The 22367-nt window shown below is 42.3% G+C and overlaps 1 protein-coding gene and 1 pseudogene across 1 annotated transcript; both read left to right on the top strand.

Moving 5' to 3' along the window:
* Nucleotides 1-1538: 1538 nt before the first annotated feature.
* On the top strand, nucleotides 1539-1995 carry LOC120421904 (histone H3.1-like; annotated as a pseudogene).
* Nucleotides 1996-7457: 5462 nt separating this feature from the next.
* Nucleotides 7458-11900, top strand: LOC120420849 (uncharacterized). Its single transcript, XM_039583970.2, has one exon. The coding sequence runs from the start codon at nucleotides 7472-7474 to the stop codon at nucleotides 11606-11608; it is 4137 nt and encodes a 1378-aa protein (XP_039439904.2). The 5' UTR covers nucleotides 7458-7471; the 3' UTR covers nucleotides 11609-11900.
* The last annotated feature ends 10467 nt before the right edge of the window (nucleotides 11901-22367 follow it).

Below are 22367 nucleotides of genomic sequence, written 5' to 3'. Positions count from 1 at the left end.
TGGGATACTTCCCGACTGCCTGGAAGCGGGCCAAAGTAGTCCCAATACTCAAGCCCGGCAAGGATCCGTCCAGCCCGACCAGCTATCGGCCCATCAGCTTGTTGCCTTCCCTTAGCAAGCTGTTTGAGAAGCTGATCTACCGCCGCCTCCTTGCCCACGTCGAGGAAAACAACATTCTGCTGGACGAGCAGTTCGGCTTCCGCCGGGGCCATTCGACAGTCCACCAGCTGCAGAGAGTCACCAAAATGATCCATCGCGCCAAGTCCGTTTCGAAAACCACCGTAATGGCGCTGATGGACATAGAGAAGGCGTTTGACAACGTGTGGCACGACGGTCTGGTACACAAGCTGATGCAGTTCAACGTTCCCATCTACCTGGTGCAGGTGATCTCCGACTACCTGGATAGGAGAACCGCCCAAGTCAACATCGGAAGCTCTGTATCGGACCCGTACGATTGCCCAGCTGGAGTTCCTCAAGGCAGCATCCTGGGCCCGCTGCTCTACAACCTGGACACTTCCGACATTCCACCTCTGCCCGGCGGCGGCACGCTTTCCCTTTTCGCCGATGATTCGGCCATCAGCTACGAGGGGCGGAACATCCGACATCTCGTCACCAAACTCCAGAATGGCCTGGATGTCTACACGCGGTATCTCTCCGACTGGAAGATTTGCGTGAACGCGGCGAAAACGCAAGCAATCGTGTTTCCCCACCGCAACACGGATCGGCTCAAACCAACCACAAAGCTGAAGGTGCTTGGAACGGAGGTGGACTGGTCGCAGGTCGTTCGGTATCTCGGACTGCTGATCGACTCCAAGCTGCTGTTTCGGTACCACCTCGACGACAGGATCATCAAGGGCATCGCGATGCTCAAGAAGCTGTACCCGATCATTAACCGTCGGTCGAAAGCATCGCTGAAGAACAAGCTGGCAGTCTACAAGATGGTGGTGGCTCCGATGCTGCTGTACGGTTCCCCGGTCTGGCAGGGGTGTGCCATGACCCACCGGAAGAAGCTGCAGGTGATCCAGAACAAGTTCCTGCGACTGATTCTGAACCAGCCCTGGAGAACAAGGTCCTCTGACCTCCATCGGCTCGCTAGCATCGAACCTGTCGACGCGAGGCTGGCTTCACTGGCCGAGAAGCATCGGAACAGGGCGTTGGTGTCGGAGCACGGGTCAATCCGCGGATTGTACCCCTGAGTGAGTGTGGTTGAATGTGTGAGAGTGTGTTAGTTTTAAGACAGCGTGCTTTTTAATTAAGCTAGGTAGGATATTTTAATAATTTAACATTCGGCAATTTTTTTTTTTGCACCATGTAAACTAGAGAAATCTCGAGCATTCCGGTTCATTTTGAGCACCACAACGCACCTAAGACTGAAAAGCAAAATTTGCTGAATCCCTTTAAATGTAAAAATTCCCTGGACTGGCGACAAAATAAAACAAATTTTATTTAACGGTAAAAAAAAAATAAAAACGCTCAGACCATCATTCTGACTGTAACATTCGACGGAGTAACATCTCATCGGAGGCTGATTAAGGACCATGGCTTGCACGAAGCAAATAGCTCGCAAGTCCACCGGGGGAAAATCACCGCGGAAGCAGTTGGCCATGAAGGCGCCGGCCACCGGAGGAGACGGATCTGCGGTTCCAGAGTTCGGCCGTGATGGCGCTGTAGGAGACATGCGAGGCGTATCTGGTGGGGCTGTTCGAGGACACGAATCTGTGCGCGATCCACGCCAAACGTGTCACGATCATGCCCAAGGACATCCAACTAGCTCGTCGCATTCGTGACGAGCGCTTCTGAAAGGATTACATCTCATCAAATTCTAGTCGGTTGAAAGAGTTGCCCTCATCCCCGTCCCTCGTCCGAGGCCCGGGACGAGGCAGCGAACTGCAATAATTTGAATTTAAATTTCAGGAACAAATTTTGGTCTTCGGGGGGCGACGGAATGCACAGCTTTCTGAGGCTGCTCTCGCCCCCAACCCCTCTGCCCTCCCCCCCCCCTCCATTCTGCTCTTAACATTCTTACTAAAATCGTTCTTCTCTTTCCTTCCTCTCTTTTGAATGGGTGTTCAGTCCAATTAGGGTTCGGCACGGGTCTTGGTCGGTCCTAAGGGTTTGAAAGTTCTGTTGGGTTGGGGAGTTAGGCTCTAAGAGCAAGAGACCAGACCAGATTTAAAACTAACTAAGCAAGCAAGCTAGGCAAAAGTAACAAATCTGGGAAGATCTCTTGTTCTTAGGCTTAGCTCCCTCAGCGTTCGCCAGTCTGTCGTGTTCGGGGGTTCAGCTCCCTCAGCGTTTGAAATTCGGTTGTGCGTCTTGAAGGGTCGTCCAAAAGCGCAAATTCAAAAGCAAGTTGGTAGAGTAGTCGTCCATAAACGTTTGGGTGGGTTGAAAGTGGTCTAAGGATGTTGTCAACTTGGGATTGCAAGTTGTCTATAAATGGTTTCCTCCCGGGTTGCAAGTTGTCTAAGGATTTTGTCGCCTTGGGTTTGTAAGTTGTCTATAAATGCTTTCTTCCAGTGTTGTAAGTCGTCCAAGGCGTTTGTTTTCTTGGGATGCCAGGGCGTAGAACTTTATAACGATTCATAACTTAATCTTCTTTTCAGAAATTCAATAATCTTCAACTTTTCTTTCAGAGATTTGGTCCTTTTTAGGACCACCCAAAACAATCACGAAAGAGTTATTCTTGATCAATTCTAAACCTTTAATCCTAAAACCATTCTTTTCAGATAACCAAACAATATGGTCCTTTTCAGGACCACCAAAATCAATCACGAAAGAGTTAGTCTTGTTCAATCTAAACCTAATAGCCTCTATACAGGGTAGCAATCCAAAATTTCGCAAAGCGAAATGATACGCCGTGATTCACCTTCCTCTCTCGACAAATTTCTCCTCTTTTTGGGACACGCTGGTTGGTTGAACAAACGTTTCCCAATCAGTCAATCGAGGGACGTGAGATTGATGTATCTAAAATCACCCCCACTCCACCTCATAATTTTCGTATCGTCGACGGGGCAAAAAGCGAATAAGGAAGTATAGGAGAACGGGTGCAAAGAGGCGGGGCATACGTCCCCGACCTAAATCAACAAAAAGCGGCTCGGTCAGTCAACATCGTACAGACGGAGCAACTTCTTCACTGGACTGGACGCGGCAAAGGAAGCGACAAGCAGAAGGGAGAAAAGAAGCGACAATGGAAGCCGGGCCAGTCGAAGCAAATCAGGCGGAAATCCAACACAGCTCTGTGCGCTGTTTAGAGGAAGCCTTTTTGACATCAATTCCGTCGGTTACCGTTTGGTGGTTCTTAAGACGTTATCAATACTGGCCGTTTCTGACCCGCAGACGGCAGATTGAGCGCAGCTGTGGTTGCAAGTAGGAGGAAGGCAGCAAATTGAAATAAACGGCCCTTTTCAGGGCCACCAAATTCATCACGAAAGAGTTATCTCATTCATTTCTTAAAATGCAAACGCTAATTGCACGCATGTGTAAGTCATTTACTATTTTGTGAGAGTTTTCTCACATTTGATTCTTAGAAAAAACTGACCTTTCAAGGCCTACCTGAGACGCTCATTAATCAGATCGTAATTTGTTGTGGAGCAAAGAAAACCTTTACAGAAAGTTTAGAATGAATGAGGCTAATGTATCACAAATACATTGGCCGTAGGAACGGCAAAACAAGAAGAGTCTTGCGTGCTTCTCGCCAGCCAATTTGGAAACATGCAGTCTGGGTTAAAATTCGTGATTTGATGAAAACAATCACCTTTGGGCCAATGATCCAAATTGTATAGAAAATTGTGTGTACACATGCTAAGTAGATTGAGGTTAAATTTTGTACCGTTTAAACAAATGGTGCGCTAGTGTGCGTGAAATAGTTAAAGTAAGTTTTCCGCAAAATTTTAAATTTAAAATAGGTTGCTAGTTCTGGATGAGGGCCTTGAAAAGGGTCGTCAATTTTGTAGAATCGGTTAAAATTCAGGCCAACTCATTTCTGAGTTGGTTGGTTTGGTTGAGATTGAGACTCTTTCGTGATTGATTTATTGGCCCTGAAAAGGGCCGTTTAATTTGGTCTGATCTGGGCACCCTCTTCGGCCAAGGGTTTCAATCCACTTATGACGTCATCCCGTCTTCCTGCGACTGTCCGGACCGAGAGCGGAATTTGAATTTCCTCCTGCTGCTAGCCTTCCACCAACCAAAGAACAGATTTCCTGTGCTACTGGTTCTTTCCGCTGGTTGTCCTCTTCTTCTCCTTCTGCTGTGGCTTTTGCTGCTTCCTCCGCGATGGCTGCTTCCTCCTCCGATGAGGCCTCCTCGAGTGCTCGATCCAAAATGACTCGCGAGTGCGAGGTTTGGCTGCTTATATGTCGGCAGAATAGGAGAACGGAACAAAAGGGGCGCGGTCTCAAACGCATACGCGCAAAAAAAGTTTATGCGTTGGAGACCACTCCCCTTTTGCGCCGCTTGCCATACCCAAATCTATTTAACCACCAAAACCTCGCACACGCGAGTCATTACGGCACGAGCACTCGAGAAGGCCACTTCGGGACGGCACGGAGGAAACCGCAGCAGCCACAGCAGAGGGGAGCAGAAACCAGCAGAGGAACGGCCAGCAGCAGGAGAGGAATCCGTTCTCGGACCGGCAAAAAGCCAGCAACGGGAGGAAATTCAAATTTCGATCTCGGTCCCGCGTAGGAAGGCCAGCAGCAATAGCCGAAAGAAGAATCATCAGCAGAAGGAGGAAATCAAAATCCGTGCTCTGGCCGGGGGAAGGCATGCCGGCTGATGCTGCAGTTGAGGAGCAAGCATGATGAAGACGGTGGAAGTCGCCAGTCGCCGACTCGTCGGTTTTAAAATTAAACGGCCCTTTTCAGGGCCACAAAATTATCACGAAAGAGTAATCTTCATTCTGGGTATACAATTCTGTGTGTGTGTGTGTGTGTGTGTGTGTGTGTGTGTGTGTGTGTGTGTTTATCCAATCATGAATTTTCAAATATCCATCTCCAATTATCCAACCATTTTGGACCACATTTTGCTGACCAACAAACTGAATTGCTAAAGGCGAATAATTTTGGAGCCTCAAGATCAAATTCATTGCGTCAGCGAGAAACATTCTGCTAGAAGCCTTAAAATTAAGTTTAAATCTTGTTAAACCTATTTTGCAAATCCGATCATGATTTTTTGCTACTTCACGCTGATCGATTGAAATGAGCTTCCCATCTTGGGATGTAGCATTCAAGTACCTAGTAGCACCATTTTTGGCGCTTCATAACCCTACTGAACTGCGGCTAGACAAGATGTCCAAGCATTTGCAGAAGGTGTACACGGCGTCCTATCGGAAGCGGAAGAGAGAGGAGAGAGAGGAGGAGAGGCAGTTGGCGGGTGAGCCTACCGCGGCGCCAGTGGACAACGCTGAACGCATGAGGCGGTACAGGCGACGGAAGCGAGCTGCTGAAGGAGGTGGAGAGCACGGGGATGAGTTCCCGGAAGGTTCTGGGGCTGGACCGTCGGTGTCCAATCCAGGAAATCGGAGGCGGCAGGAGCGAGTGGGAGATGCAACGGAAGGGTCGAATGCGTCTGGCAGCACTTCTGCTGAACGTATGAGACGGTTGCGGGAGAGGAGGAGGACTGGACAGACAACGTTCGGTCGGAGCGAGCAAGGAGGTGCTACCGCGGATGTTACTTTCGTTGCTGGAGGTGTGCGACGGGGCGGTAGACGAGGAACCGCGGACATTTCGGTTCCAAATTCGGCATCGGAGAATCCCGAACAGGGTAAGTGCGATCGTAGAAAATTTATGCGTGTGCGTGCGCGTGTTTGTGTGTGTGTGTGCGTGCTAAATTTCTACAGCTTTTATTCACTTTCTAGTGATAAATTGAAATAAATTGGAAAGTGATAAATCGAAATAAAAGTTATAATTAGATGAAAAATTAGCATTTCCGTAAAGAATCAAAATTTAATACATTAGCGTAATCTCTTTAGCCTATTGTTTTACAGATTTTAAGCACTATGTTCAAAAGAACGTAAAAATTTGGAATAAATTTCCAACATAATACTTGTCATGCCAAAGATACGATTTTAAATGAAATGAACATTAATTCAGGTTGAAAATATTCGGCCTTGTGTTATCACTGTATTTCCAATTACTCTTATAAACATTATCATCTCAAAACAAAGGGAGAAAATTTGTTATGCTAATATATAATTTTCGATATTATTAGATCCATCTCAACGCACTTTTCAAATATTTTTCATACGCAACTTTTTAGGGATTTATCCGCCCATGGAGGCAGACGCAATAAGCCTCCATGATCCGGTGGTGCAGATTGATGAAGAAGGTGAGACGTTAAACACATTGTGTTATTGTGAAAAATTTACTAAACACGCAAAATAACTTTTTAGAAATGCCATCAAATTCTGCACCAAGTCAGTCGGATAGCATTTCAGATGGGGCAAGCCAGGGTAGGTCTTTGAATTTATGCGAAGTTTTCGAGGTTTGGGTCAACTCTATCGTGTTTCACAGAGCCAGGTCCTCGCAATGCAAGCAAACCGAACTACGACAGGGCCACTCTTGAGTTCCGTAAGCTTTTCGTTGAGAACTCGTTTGGTGCTGTGTGCAGCGTTTGCGACAGACTTTGGTTCAAGAACGACTTGAAGCCCATCACTGAAGCTGGAGGAAATGTACTGGTACAAGCCGGCGACTTTGATTCAACCGAAGGTTTCATGGTGTGCCAAACCTGCAACAGCAGCTTGAATCGTGGAAAGGTCCCAACCCTGTCCAAAAGCAACGGATTTGTTTACCCGCCGATACCACCGGGTCTTCCCAAACTGGATATGATCAGCAAGCGGCTGATTTCTCCCCGTTTCATCTTTCTGGTGATTCGTCGTCTGTGTCATGCTTTGGGCAACTATGGTATCATTGGGCAGGTGATCAATGTGCCGGTAGACGTTGAGGAGATGGTTCGGGTTCTTCCTCGCGATCTTGATAATGACTGTGCGATTAATGTGAGCTTCAAGAAGCACACTGCACACAAATCGAGCCATTACTCGGGGTGGGTTTGCAAGGGGACTGTTTATGCTTGGCTCAAGTATCTCGTAACTACTCCGTTGTATAAACGTGAGGGCATTACTTTTGACGAAGAACGATTGAATGCGTTCGGAGCAGATCCACAGGAGGGTCCCTCGCGGGCGGAAGAAGCAATGCCACTGGATATCATCGAAGATGAAGCCGAGCTGTTGGCTAGCATGCAACAAACTGCGATGTGGAATGAAGACATGTACCTGGAGCTTTGCCCTACCATGAACCGAATGCCCTCGAGTATTTTGTACGATGAGAATGCCGAGGAGTTGAGTAATCCCGACATATACTATGGGTTCCCGACAACGATCAAGCAAGGCGTACAAGCTACAGTGTTCAACAAGGCGAGCAGTGAAGCTAGGCGAGCTGACAGACGGGGTGCTCGTCCAGATCACATTCTGGCCATGGCCATGAAGGTGTTATACTGCCGTATGATTGAAGGGCTCAAATGCCACTTCAAATCTGTGGGAACAGATAACGTCACACGTGCCCAGCTCAGCGATCCAGAGTTCCAGAGGAATATGATGGAGATTGGCTTGGCTTTCTTCAAATGTATGCCGAACTCTGTGCAGTACTGGCAAGGACGCAAACAGGACCTCTTCGCCATGATTCGACAGTTGGGTAAACCAACAATGTTTCTCACCTTGAGCGCCAGTGAAACTCAATGGGAAGAACTGTTGAAGGTGCTGCACAAATTGTCCAGTGACTACGATGACCTTGAATTGGCCGACCCGCTGTCGGAGTTAAGCGCGTTTCAAAAGGCAAAGTTGGTCGTTGAAGATCCCGTGACGTGTGTTGCATACATCGACAAGCTTGTTGACGTCATAATGCGCATCTTGAAGTCCAAACGGTTCAGTCCATTTGGTAAATACTACGTTGTGGATTACTTCAAGCGGATCGAGTTTCAACAACGTGGTAGCGCGCATGCCCACATCATGCTCTGGTGTGCAAACGATCCTCGTGAGGACGTTTCCGAGGACATGCCCGCCACCATTGAAATGATCAACACTCTCTGCTCCATCGATGCCTTCCGTTGGTTGGGACCACTGCTTGGCAAGAAGCAAGAGCACGCTCACACACGTACGTGTTACAAACACAACGATAAACGTTGTCGTTTCAACATACCGTACTGGCCGATGAACGAGGATCGGGTATTGGTGCCCCTTCCGGCTGATGACAGTCGTCGTTCTGCACTGAAGAAACGTGCTCTCGAGTTTCGTGAGATTCTGGAAACGAAGACTTTCGAAACTCTCGAAGACTTTCTGGCCGATTGTGAGTGTACCGAGGAATACTACCTCGAAGTGATTCGTGCATGGCTACAGCGACCAGCGTTCTTCTTCAAGCGTCCGATGAATCAGCTCTACATGAATCCATTCAACGTTTGGATTGGCGGTGTACTTCGTTCCAACAGTGACCTGCAGTTCATCATGGACGAGTACTCGTGCGCCTCTTATTTGGTTGATTACGTCAACAAGACAAATCGAGGCATCAGCGCGTTTCACCGAGAGCTTCTCGAGCTGCAGGAGCAGTATCCCGACTACGACTATCAAGGCTTGCTGAAGAAGTTGGGCGTGAGAGTACTCAACAGTGTTGAGATGTGCTCACAGGAAGCAGCGTGGATCTTGCTCCGGTTACCGATGTCCGAAGCAAGCCGGAAAATCGAATTTGTGCCGACAATGTGGCCAAATGAGAGAACCCGATGCCGGAAGCGACACCAGCAGATGGACAACGAGGGACTCGACGACGACTCAACGGACGTGTGGACCAGAAACATCGTCCAGAAGTATGAGGACCGCGATGGATTGGAGGATGTGTGCCTGGCTGATTTCGTCGCATGGTATGCACCGATGAAAAGCACCAAAAACAGCTACAAGCTGCGAGGCACTGCCAAAATCCTGCGATGGCGAGGATACCCGATGAGCGAAATGGTCGAGTACAAGCGAGAGGCAGTGCTGCTGTTTTTGCCGTTCCGGAATGAACGAGTCGACCTGCTGGACCAGAACAAATTCCTCCAATTGTACGATTCGCATGAGACAGAGCTCATCGCGAAACGTAAGGAATACGATTGTGAGTTGAATTTGGAGCAGACCGTTGAGGAATACCTCCGAATAATCGCACAGGAAGGCGATGGCGAGCAAGAGAGAGCCGCCACGGAGAAGCACAACGAGTACGTGAGGAGCATCGACATGCAGCCAAACAACGATGACATCGAAAACCTGCCGACTTCTGCACTGCGAGCGATTGTGAAACAACGTTCGAATGTCATGCCAAAAGCTGACTACTGTGCCTGGATGCGGCAGGCTAACGAGAAGCAGCGCATGTTGATCCTCCACATCATCCATCGACTGACGAGCTTTGATCCTGAAATTCCAGCGATGCAGATCTTCCTGACTGGACCAGCGGGTAGTGGTAAAACGTTCACACTGCGTCTGATGATGGAAACCTATAATCGGTACAGCCAAGGTCACAACTCTCGCATCAACGCGTATATTGCATGTGCGTCGACAGGCAAAGCCGCCGTTAACATTGACGGTGTTACGGTCCATCGTGCCTACCGCATTGCAATATCGCGCCAGAGTGACTCAAAGCTTAGCCCTGAATGGCTGCAGACGTACCGAAATGAATTCCGGAACGTGAAGCTCCACATTGTAGATGAAGTTAGTATGCTTAGCGCAGGTAACTTCAGAACAATGCACATACGTTTGCAGGATATTCATTTGGATTACCTTCACCCATTCGCTGACCAGGACGTTACGTTTACCGGAGATTTACATCAGCTGAATCCAGTCAATGCTTTACCAATCTATAAGGCTCCGAGGAATTCGATTGGTGGATCTTGGCTGTGGGATTACATCCGACTGTACGAGTTGGATCAGGTCATGCGTCAGACCGATGTGGTGTTCTCCACCATCCTCACCGCGATTGGCGAAGGCAAGAAACTGACGGATGAACAGAAGACGCTGATCGAGAGTCGGTTCAAGTCAGTGGAGGACTGCCAACGGGAAGCTCCCAACGCCGTTTGGCTGTTCCATCAAAACGTTGATGTCGATCGATTCAACAGAGAAGCGTTGAGTGGGCTCGAGGGTCTGGACTGTCTTGCCGACGATATGATCACAGGTCACAGCACATCCGCTCAGGCAACCAGTGCACGAACGAAATTACATAAAATGAGCACAGCCCAAACGAGTGGGCTGCCATATATGGTTCGTTTTTGCATTGGAAAGCCCTACATGATCACTACCAACATCGATGGCGATGATAATCTGGTAAACGGAGCAATCGGCGAGCTGAAGTATGTGGAGATGCGGGAAAACGACGCCGGCGAAGAAGTGATCTACAGACTCTGGTTGCAATTCGATACGGAGAAAATCGGAACCATTGCAAGATCTAAGGCGCAGGCAGTCGTTAACGCCCGACCCCATCTCCTGCAGCAGGATTGGACCCCCATCACGAAGCAGCACGTGAACATCGCTCTTGGAGGTACGATCAAATGCAAGCGGATTCAATTTCCGATTGCGAGTGCCTGTTCCATGACAATCCACAAGTCACAAGGTGGAACTTTCTCCAAGGTCGTTTACCAGTACAGTCGCTCGCAGGAGCAAAGGCTGGTGTACGTTGCTTTGTCACGGGTTACTTCGCTGGAAGGACTCTACTTAACCTACGCGGACAATCCCTCCCTAGATCCGTCTAAGGAAAAGCCTGTGTTCCACCACGCCAAGGCAAACAACTCTCCAGCGATGCGTGAGTTGCGGGACGAATACAAGCGCTTGAGGAATAACCGTTATCGAACGATCGGAGACGATTTTTCTGAGGTGTTGGCGAGTAGTGGACCAGCATGCACCCTGATGACAATCAACGTCCAAAGCTTGAGCGCTCATCACCAGGATATATCGATCGATTCCATACTGACCAGTGTAGACTACTTGGCCCTAAGCGAGACGTGGTTGGATGATAACTCCTCGGTCGAGATTGAAGGCTACACTTGTGTTGTCCAGTCCAAAAGGGATGACGCAAGATCTGGCGGTGTGGCAATTTATCGAAAGACGACGACCAAAACCAGCATGGCAGTCCCGTATACTCCCGAATTGGTGAGTCAAGATCGAGACGAACTTTTCGGTGTGGCAGATAAATACGGTGACGTTTGCGCTGCTACAGTGGATGTGATGGGCACTGAGGTACTGCTGTTCTCGGTGTACATCATCCCAGGAACCACACTGAAGCAGAAAGGTTGGTTTTTGGCACGGAAGTTGCTCCAGACTGCCCGCACTGGTTTGCCAATGGTAGTAACCGGTGATTTTAATGTCGACGTTTCCAAACGAGAAAATGTCGAATTCATTAAGTTTATGGGCGAGCACTTCCAACTATCCTTAGCTAACGACGTGAGACAGACGACCACAAATCGTGGAACGGTCCTTGATCTCACATTTACCAGAGGCATACATGTGGCGAGCAATTCGCGGTATGTATGCTATTTTTCCTACCACAGACCCATGCTGTCTGTACTACGAACTGAAGAACCCGAGCCATCTCAGTTGCATTGATCCATAAACGTTCAAAGCCGGACACGACGATATTATCATCGGATTTTACAAGAAGAAATTGAAATGTAAATTACCAGTTACACCTACACTAACACAAACTCACAAATGAACTGTAAACTCATTAATTTAAGTATACCAGAAAACTTTTGTAAACACTAACTAAACACACTGACCCCTCCCCTCCCCCCAAACATTAACATCACTACATCAGGAACCAAATGAAATGTAAATATTACTTTAAGAAGCAGAACAATATTGTACTACACACTAAAACCTACCCAACAACCGCCCCTTCCCCTCTTCCACCCACTCCTACTCTTTCTCGCTTTATTCATATATTGAACTTATTTAATGATTCATTCAACCATCATCAATTGTTTATTAACAGGAAACCATCCCCCCGCCCTCTTGGAACATCGCTGATGGACCCAGCCAGGATCAAGCCTAATCTCATTTCTTCATTCCAGGGCAAAAATTAAACGGTCCTTTTCAGGGCCACCAAAATATTCACGAAAGAGTTACTCTGCAACAATTCTATCAAGCAAAATAAAATAATCTGGTTTTACATTTCACTATCTATCCGAAAACATACTGTACTACACACTAAAACCTACCAAACAACCGCCCCCCCCCCTCCCTTCTTTCCCTCCCCCTTCCAGCCACGCCGTCTCCTTCCCACTTTATTCATATATTTAACGTATTTAATTATTCAGTCAACCATCATCAATTGTTTATTAACAGGAAACCATCCCCCCGCCCTCTTGGAACACCGCTGATGGACCCAGCCAGGATCAAGCCTAATCTCATTTCTTTATTCCAGGGCAAAAATTAAACGGTCCTTTTCAGGACCACCAAAACATTCACGAAAGAGTTATTCTGCAATCTTCCAATCAAGCAAAATAAAATAATCTGGTTTTACATTTCACTATCAATCCGAAAACATCAGCAATCTTAATAAAAATTTAAGGCCCTATACTGTCCTATGTCTTTCGGTTATGTCTCTGACATACCATCTTGAACTTTTTTGTTGCAAAGAATCACTCATGGTCACATTGCGTGGATTTGACTTTGCCAATTCGATTGGTGTCAAAAGCTTTAAACCACGATCTCGGAAATCGTCGATTGAAATGTTTACAATATTTGACAACAGGTTCTGACACTTGAGTGCTTTTTAATTCGATTACGTTCGAATTTGCGAGCATTCGAATTAACACTCAAACGCTCGGGTAGTCATTTGACTCCTATTTTTTTCTTTAAAAAATCATAACTTTTGGTAGAATTGACCAATTTGGATGCTTCCGGTTGCAAAAGATCCAGATTTGTCTATATTTTTAACTGTCAGATTGGGGACAAATATGGTCCACTTTTACCGGAGATATTCCAGATTCCGTTGGGGTACCTCGGCCTTCCTATATGGGTTTTTGGTCAATACAACAAAAACCTCTTCACAGAGCAATGCTGGGAGTGATGCACAACTTCAAAGCATCATTCTAATACATCATCCTGCATAGATCCATGACACGGTCAAGACCATCAGGCACCGGAACAGGTTCAAACCGGAAAAGGTTCACTGAGCTGATGTCGATTGGTGCCCAACTGGAATCGGCTCCGGTGCCCCGTAGGATTTAACCATGTCAATTATTATTGCAGGATGATGTATTAGGATGATTTCTTTAAGTTTTGAATCATTTCCGAAATTTTTCTGTGCAAAATTGATTGTTATATTGACCAAATATCCATATAGGAGGGTCGAGGTACCCCAACGGAATCCGGAATATATATCGAAACAATAAATCTGCAACAAGTGGAATTCATCGGCATTTGACCACTCCTTGGTCACCAACTTTATTTTGCAAATGAACTTCGAGGGAATAATTCTCTCGAACATCTCGAGGTGAGTTCTTTGTGTCCGTTAATAGTACCACTATTCTCTCAGCACGAAGCCATTATTCTCCCTGACAAGCGCTGCCAAGTTGTGGGTGTATGAAACAAGTTTTGGTTGGTTTGATAACACACTTTAGCTTTTTTTAGTCTGTTTTCAGAACATTAAAATATACATTTTCTTCTATTAACAAAACAAATTTGATGACATTTGGTTGTATCACTGCCGAGATATTGCTATTTGAAGTTAGCAGTTTCAAAAAAAGGGTGCCACGATAGCTCAACACCGCTCTGAACGAATTGGCTCAACATTTTGTAGAAGACGCTTTAAATCGGTTCCGTGTGCACGATTTTCAAAAAAAAAACATTTTTTGTTTTTCATATAAAAAATCGTGAGCTTTTATTTTGTGATTTTTTTTAAAGGCTAAATTTTAAAATCCGACTTTGTCAGGCATACCAGATATGTCTTTAGAGTCTTGACGACCCACCCCCCCTTTTTTAATTTATTTTACGTGTATATAACCCCTTAAGTTCATGGCTATCTTTTGTAAAGTTGGTATTGAGGATATAATTTATGATGAATTTGAAAATAAATTATAAAATTACACAGACTTGCTTATTTGAATTAGAGCGTCCAATTTCCCGGGGTTACGAATTTCCCGGGAAATCCCGGGAATTCCCGGGAAATTTTTAATATATTGAAAATTGCTTCTGAACTTGGTTCTGATTAATATTATGCAAAAAAAAAGTATAAGACAGTGACTTTAATGGTTAAAATAAGTGTGAAGATCAATTGACTGCATGACTGCATGTAAAAAATCATACAGCTACTAGTAAATGAATATTTTTTTCAAATTACGATAAATCAAGTTCAATAAATCAAAAAAATATCTCAGGTATTTTTTAAATGGGAAGTATTTTTTATCAAAATGTTTAGACAATGAGTAAAATGAATCCATACTCCAAAATCACAATTCTTTAAAACTTGCTTCTGTGACCAGTTTGAGAGAGTGTGGTTTGACCCATTTTTTTGGAATAAAAAAAACCATGCATGCAGAAATTATGTTTTTCATGACAAATATCTTTTCTAAAACAAGTCAAACTTGTCTTCAGCCCTTGAAAAAATGGTACAGCTTTCTATTATTTCATTAAAGCCATACTTCTCGTGTTTGTTTTACTCATTTTTTGAGCACCTCTCAAACCATTCAAAGTAGTTTTTTTTAATTATTTTTAAAGGTTTTATTATGCCATATGATTTTCTGGTTTATAATTGACTTTGTATGAAAGTTTTTTCATGGCACAAAAACATGATTCATTTGATCATGGTAAACAATAATGTAAAACAAACTCTCTACTTTACTTTGGCAGTAAGGGGTTTATAAATTCTTAAAACGAAATTACACCAGTAATTCTATAAAAATCATACCTACATTGTAGTAAATCATTTTCATTATGCAAGATCTTTTTCCAGTTGCTTCAGAAATTAATATCATCAGAAATAAATGTTGATATAAAAATTTCTGATAATCTGATACATTAATGAACTTTAAAATGAATATAATTGAACAAAATAATGTTGATTTTTTTTCATTTAATATTTTTTTTTCAGATCATTTTCAAAATATTGGTTCAAAAAGTTAAGAAAATGTATGCTTCCGCTTGAATTTCGGGAATTCCCGGGAAATTTACAAATTTCCCGGGAAACGGGAAATATTTTTTTCCGGGAAATCCCGGGAATTCCCGGGACGGGAAATTGGACGCTCTAATTTGAATATGTACTGCAGGTTCAGTTTGAAATTTCAAGATAATCTATCATTGCGAGCTAGCTGTAAAAAAAAATGTTCCGTAAATCTTAGAATCAGCCATTTTTTGCATTTGCCACCCAACCAAATTTACGACCTATCGCTCTTCACATGCCAATAATTGAGCACATTTTCTTGAGAGTCTTAAAACAAAGTGCGCCACGCAACTAACATGACTCGTATTCCAGGGAAAAAGAGATATTGCAAGAAATGGAAAAGATTTGAGCACGAGAGTGGAAAAAAATGAAAAATTGCCACGAATAAGAATTATCCGGCAAAGAAATATTTCATTTCTGGAGTTGGGTTCATTCCTCGACAAACGGAATGGTTCTTCTGCGAGTATCGTCGCCGCCGGCAGGGTCACAAAGAATGCTTGCTACAGAACACTGCCACAGAGACATTTCAAAGTGCATCGAGAACAGGGGACTCAGCGGCGCAAAGGAAGATGAACCTGGAACCATCAGGGGCATTTAAAATGCAGTATATAAATACTTGACTGTCATTTGTATGTAAAACAAGCAACATGTTTTCCGCCTGGAATTGCATATGCTAGCACGTGACTAAAAGGAGTATGCTGCTGTGCTCTGTGTATGTTTGTATGTGATTGTACGTTTTGTTTATGCTGCTGTTCATCTGGTTTGTTGCATTTGTCGGAGGAGTAAATACAGTTTAAAGTGCACTTGCGGTAAGGATGCTTCAACAGTTCGAAGCCAATTCAATCGAAAACGGGCCGTAGCTTGAAACGGGGTTGTTTAAATTGATTGATTTAACATTGTTGATTGACAGTTTATTGAAAATGTAGGGGGAAAACAGGTATTTTTTGGAGATGAGTATTATATGAACACAAAATTTGGTTAATCTTTTTCTAAAATCTTTTATATTCTCAATCAAGCTGTACAACTTTTGGTTTCAGTTGCAAAACGATTCTAATTAGCTTTTAGCGAACAGTTGAGTTCTAAGATCAATTTAAAATCAAACTCAAATCATTTGCAGGCGTGTTATTATATGACATCTTTCAGATACAGTGATTATTCAAACATTGTTTTTGAAAAAAAAAACGAATTTGACTTTATAGCTGTCGGCCACCATTGCTAGTACCAACCACTAGTGTCTTCCTTTTATCTACAAGGACTTCGCCGCCCTGGGCTCCTAAGTGTATGAAAGTATGGCACGGAGCGACGGCGCCGAATACCCATATTTACACAAATAATTTTAGAGCGCCCGCCGCGGGATTCGAACCAGCAACCTCTGGATTGTGAGTTCAGTGCGCGATCCGATTGATCCACACGGGCGGGTGAACATTATTTAAAAAAATAGCAAAAACAGGAAACGTTTTTTTTGTTTGCATTTTTTAACGAATTTCTCCCTGAACTTGATCTCTCTTTATCCAGAAGATAAAAAAACTGTTGTGATGTTTTAAATACCGTCATCAGGGATGACATTGTGTATGGAATGAGATTGGGTAAAATAATTTGCTGTATACTTGTATGACCCAATCTAACCACCAGACCCAATGTTTCCCCAGATGTTGGTACTATAGACATTTAGATTTTTTGTTCAGCATTTGAAAATTCCGTAATCTTTACCAAATTCGGTAAAAAAAATCTAAGTGTTTAGGATCAAAATTTGACATTTCGACGCTGTCGTGTTAACTTGTCGCACGTCGCTGATGTTTCGAGAAAAATGCGATTTAATGTTTCCTTGAATACACAAAAACTAGAGCACGCAATGTAAAAAAAAACAAATACGAAATCCCTTTGCCTGTTGGCGCACTTACATCAATTTTCAGATTGTTTCAAGATTACACTACATGATTGAAACTTCTTTCATATGAAAAGTGACAAAAATTAATAGAGTTTTTTCGGTTTTTATTGAATATCTCAGGATTGAAATCGAATTTTGAGGATCTGTGAAGGTCAAAAGGTATTGTGATCTGCACAAAAATGGCGTTCTTTACTCAATTTGGCCATAAATGCACGTGCAACAAGTAAGTACGACAGCGGCGATTTTTTCTGTAAATAAACTTTTGATGATACTGTACTTTTGGACAATCAATAAAATTTGAAAGATGGAAAATATATTATTAAACTTTTTAACGGTGCACATCAACCAGAGCTTTTGTACCAAGATTTTTGTTACAGTTATTTTAGTATTTTCAAAACTACGGGAACTATCGATATAATTTTTCATTCATCCCCTAAAGTACTACACCCAAAATTCAGAATCGAGATAATCGTTCTCTCAAAATTTATTGAGGGCTCAGTGCCAAAATCGATAGAATAATGGTACCAACTCACACCATCATAACAAATGAGTTCATTCGTTAGTTGAATCAATAAATCTCCAACAAGTGTCATACATCGACTTCTGACTTCTCCTTGGTCACCAAGCTGTGGTGGCCGAGGCAGCTAAGTCATTGGATTGGTTTGTCAAAGGTCTCTGGTTCGATTCCCGTTGTCGACACTTTTGGTTTTTTGTTTGACGGATGAACTTTTTTTGCAAATGAACCTCGAGAGAATAGTTCTATCGCCCATCTCGAGCTGTGTTCTCTGCGTCCGTGAATGGTACCACTATTCTCTCGACTCGAGACCATCATTCTCTCGGACCAGCGCTGCCAGTTTTGGGTGTATCTACAAAGCGATTTACAACATAATTTGCCAATTTTCACAATCAGATTATTGCAGGATTGGGTCCGTAAGTTTGATTATTTTGGAATAAGAAGATAACAACTTCCTTGGTTGCTGTGCACCCTTAATGTTGAAAATATCGTAATTTTAAATTTCTATTAGTTTGTACAAATGCAATAAACGGTAGAATTTAAACGATAAAAACTGCGTTTATTTGGTTTATTTTAACCTTTGATGTGAAGATATTTAATTGTTGGTTGTTATCTCAAAAGAAAAGATTCTGCAAGGCTAGATAAAATTAAATCTATTCTTAGTTGAGCACCACTTTTCTTAACAACCTATTCCAACCCTTCCATTGGTCACGTTCCCTTTCCACCTCGGACGGCAACCTTCCGTAAACAGGAACGTTTTTATTCGTCTCCACTGATCTGCGCCCCGATAATGCGCTGTTCCGAGGAATGTTTACGACCGACTAGCGTAGATTTATTTTCACTTTCACTGATCTCGGACCGCCACCACGAGTCGTGCGACAAGAAAAATGGGCCAATGAAAAATCTATTAGGTTAAATGTTAGAACAATGTAAGCAGACCATAAAACTACTGCATCGACAAGAGCACCCACACCGCGAGAGGGATCCGACATTCCCGGAACGACGTGTTTAAACGACCTCCAAACTTGGAAGATCTCGTCGAAACTTCCGCGGTTGGCACCCGTCCTCTACAGGCTCTCAGGTTTGTGTTTCTTGTTTTTTTTCTGTTTGGTTGTTTTGCTTCCTTCCATGGGTTTAAACTGGAAGTGCTAGTGTTTGAGCTGTGTTTATGTTGCGGTTGAAGAGTCTTGTTCTAAAAATAAAGAGATTTTTTTCCTCCAACTCTCGACTGCACACATAGCATACCACCTAACTGCACGTACATATATTGAGCGCTGCTGCATAAATAAGTAACTGCGAATGATTAAGAACACATGTGCTCGGCATCTGGATTGTTGTTCGGCCTGCGGCGGCGGCTTCAGCAGCAACAGCTTGAAGCATAAGCATTGTGTTTATGCTTGTTTTGAGCTGTTCGTACTCCTTTGGCCTCAGCCTGGTGCTGCTTTGACCTCGTCACTTTTGGCCGTGGCAACGAAGATGACAGCCTGCCAGCCAGAAAGAAAAGTGATCTGGTGATGCTCCACGTGTCAGTCTCGCTGTGTAGGAGGATGAGGGTAGATTTGGTTACCATTCTTGAGGTTCACCAAAGAGCTTGTTGTTTTCCAACAGCACTGACGCGGGCCTTTCTCCATTGTGATGTATGAGGAAGATACTCTCGTTAAAGGGAAGTGCACTAAATGATTTAAAAAGGAACGAAAAACTTTAAACACATGACATTGTTCCAATAATTTCGAGCTTTGTCATACAGCAGGGTTTCTCGTGAGAAATTCTTCACAGTAGAAAATTTTGATAATTTTACCGACCAACAAAATTTCAGGCCACGGTTTCAAAATTTGAATGAAACGAGTGTTTTAAAATGCATTATACACCAGTCCAGTATTGATGAAAATTTTATTTTTGCGAGAAAAAAAAAGTTTTTTCGTTGCTGACAATGTATTTTCATAAAAGTTCGAGGCAAAAGATGCTAAATATGATCATCAATGCAGAAAAAGGCATTTTGGTTTTTAACAATTGATTAGACTTCTTATTCCATTGAAATTTTGAAATTCATTGGAAAAGTATTTTGTTGCTCCCTTTCGAAATTTTTAGTTTTATACTTTTAGGCCGTTGCAAATAATTTTCAAAGTTTATATCGCCCTCCACTTCAAAGTGTTGCTGCAACAAAAATCAGGGGGCATTTTTTTTTCGAAAAACTTCAAAATTTTAATGAAAATTAAAGTTTATTCAACCGAAAACTTGTTAAAATAAATTTTCATGCGTTTGTAATCATATTTAGCATGTTTGAACTCCTTTGAAAACATTTTTTTTTCGCTCAATTTCTCAAAATACGTATTTTTTTATTTCCGAGATTTTTTTATATGTTTTAGGGGACAAACACTCGCAACTACTGAGCCATAGAGAAACAAAATCTGGTGCCGAGTTATGATTTTTTGAAAAAATAGTGATTTTTGGAAAAATTGAAATTTCATGCAAAAACAATTTTGACGTGATTTTTTATTGTAAAATTGAATCTCACCAAAACAACCCACCATTTTCTAATGTCGATATCTCAGCAACTACTGGTCCGATTTTCAATGTTAAAACATGAAACATTCGTGAAATTTTCCGATCCTTTCGAAAAAAATATTTGGAAAAATTAATTAAGACTATAATTTAAAATGGGCGCAATATTCAATGTTTGGCCCTTTTTAAAGGTTTGTCTTAATTTAAAAAAAAAAATATTTTTTTCGAAAAGATCGGAAAAATTCACGAATGTTTCATGTTTTAACATTGAAAATCGGACCATTAGTTGCTGAGATATCGACATTAGAAAATAGTGGTTTGTTTTGGTGAGACTTAAAAACTTCAACTTTCGTGTTTCTTTTCCTTAAAGCGGCTGTATCTCAGCAACCCGAGGTCCTATCTTCAATATCTCAATACAATTTTATAGCAAATTTTCTGAACTTTGAAAAAAAATATTTTTAGAAATGGTCACTTATGGTCAGTGTTGCAAATGAGTGATAAAAAAGCTATCAATAGATTATCTCTGCACCAAAAATATCCGAGAGTATAGCGGCCGTCACTATAGCTTGTGAGATCTCTTCTTGCGTCTCGTGATTCCCAGCGATCTCATTCTCTCTCTATCACTCTTCCCCTTTTCCTCGACTGTGTGCTCTCACCGCTGGGTCTCTAAATATCTCCGAAAACTGCAATGAGAGAACGCGAGTAGCGATTAGGAGCCGACCACGCATGACGTCCCGTTAAACTGCGTTTGCGAAATTGGTTTTGTGGCGGCTTTTGCGGTTAAACGCTGTTGTGGTAGGATGATCGTGGAAGCGGGAATGAGAGAGAAAAGGAAAATGTCAATCGCGAGTGGGTAAGCACGAAAACGTGTTCGGCTATGTTCGGCGCTGAGAGTTTCAATGAGGAGAGAAGAGCAGTTGTATTTGAGGCATTTATACTCAGGCGGGATAATTGTAGTTGCCGAGAGCTGATATTTTGATATTTTAACAACCCTGCTCATGGCCATTATTTTCAAAAATTGAAAAACTGCAAATATTTCGCTAAAATCAAACTTTAGGTGGCTATATCTTGAAAACATTTATCACAAAATCTGTAGAATACTTTTCGATTGAAAATTCAATTTTACATTAAAAAATTACGTCAAATTTGTTTTTGCATGAAATTTCGATTTTTTTCAAAAATCACTAGTTTTTCAAAAATTTTATAACTCGGCGCTAGATTTTTTGACCATGTTTCTCTATGGCTTGCGTGTTTTTGTCCCCTAAAACATATAAAAAAATCTCGAAAATAAAAAAATACATATTTTGGGAAATTGAGTTTTAGTTAAAAAAAAGTTGATTATGGAATTTGCAATTTTTTTCCGTGTACCTTTTTTTCTCAATAGTCCTCAACAATACCTACAACTTTGCCGAAGACACCAAATTGATCAAAAAATTCACTCAAAAGCTACAGCTGTTGAATATTTACGTACCACTTTTGTATGGATAGCAGCCAAAATTGTATGGAGACTTGTATGGGAGAACCAATGACACAAAATGGCTTCTTTGGTCATAGGGAAGGCCCCCACAAAGTTTGAGCCAAATAAAAAAAAATACAAATAAAATCCATTTCCGGTTTTGGTAGAGAATTGCTCAACATCAAATTCGAGTTCTGCGACCCCATTTTAGTCGAATTTGAATTGTTGGTTGCCTATAAAATGACAATAAGAATTTTGGTATTATTTCATCACAGCCATTTTGGCTGCCATCATGCATTTAGAAATTCTATACCAATTTAGTGTAGTTAAGGGTCATGCTTAAGCTCAACAAATCAGACATCACTGAAATTTCCCAAGGTTTTCGGAGAAAATCGAGTCTGGGCTGTATTCCAAAATTTGTATCTTAGCTTGTTGTTTTTGTTTTTGTTTTTGTTTTTGTTTTTGTTTTTGTTTTTGTTTTTGTTTTTGTTTTTGTTTTTGTTTTTGTTTTTGTTTTTGTTTTTGTTTTTGTTTTTGTTTTTGTTTTTGTTTTTGTTTTTGTTTTTGTTTTTGTTTTTGTTTTTGTTTTTGTTTTTGTTTTTGTTTTTGTTTTTGTTTTTGTTTTTGTTTTTGTTTTTGTTTTTGTTTTTGTTTTTGTTTTTGTTTTTGTTTTTGTTTTTGTTTTTGTTTTTGTTTTTGTTTTTGTTTTTGTTTTTGTTTTTGTTTTTGTTTTTGTTTTTGTTTTTGTTTTTGTTTTTGTTTTTGTTTTGGTTTTTGTTTTTGTTTTTGTTTTTGTTTTTGTTTTTGTTTTTGTTTTTGTTTTTGTTTTTGTTTTTGTTT

The sequence above is a fragment of the Culex pipiens genome, chromosome 3 (assembly GCF_016801865.2).
Source record: "Culex pipiens pallens isolate TS chromosome 3, TS_CPP_V2, whole genome shotgun sequence".
In the NCBI taxonomy this organism is placed as follows: domain Eukaryota; kingdom Metazoa; phylum Arthropoda; class Insecta; order Diptera; family Culicidae; genus Culex; species Culex pipiens.
This window is presented reverse-complemented; position numbering and strand designations above follow the sequence as displayed.

Excerpts from the sequence above, each read along its gene's own strand:
- LOC120420849 (XM_039583970.2), top strand. The coding sequence starts at position 7,472 with ATGGCCATGAAGGTGTTATACTGCCGTATGATTGAAGGGCTCAAATGC.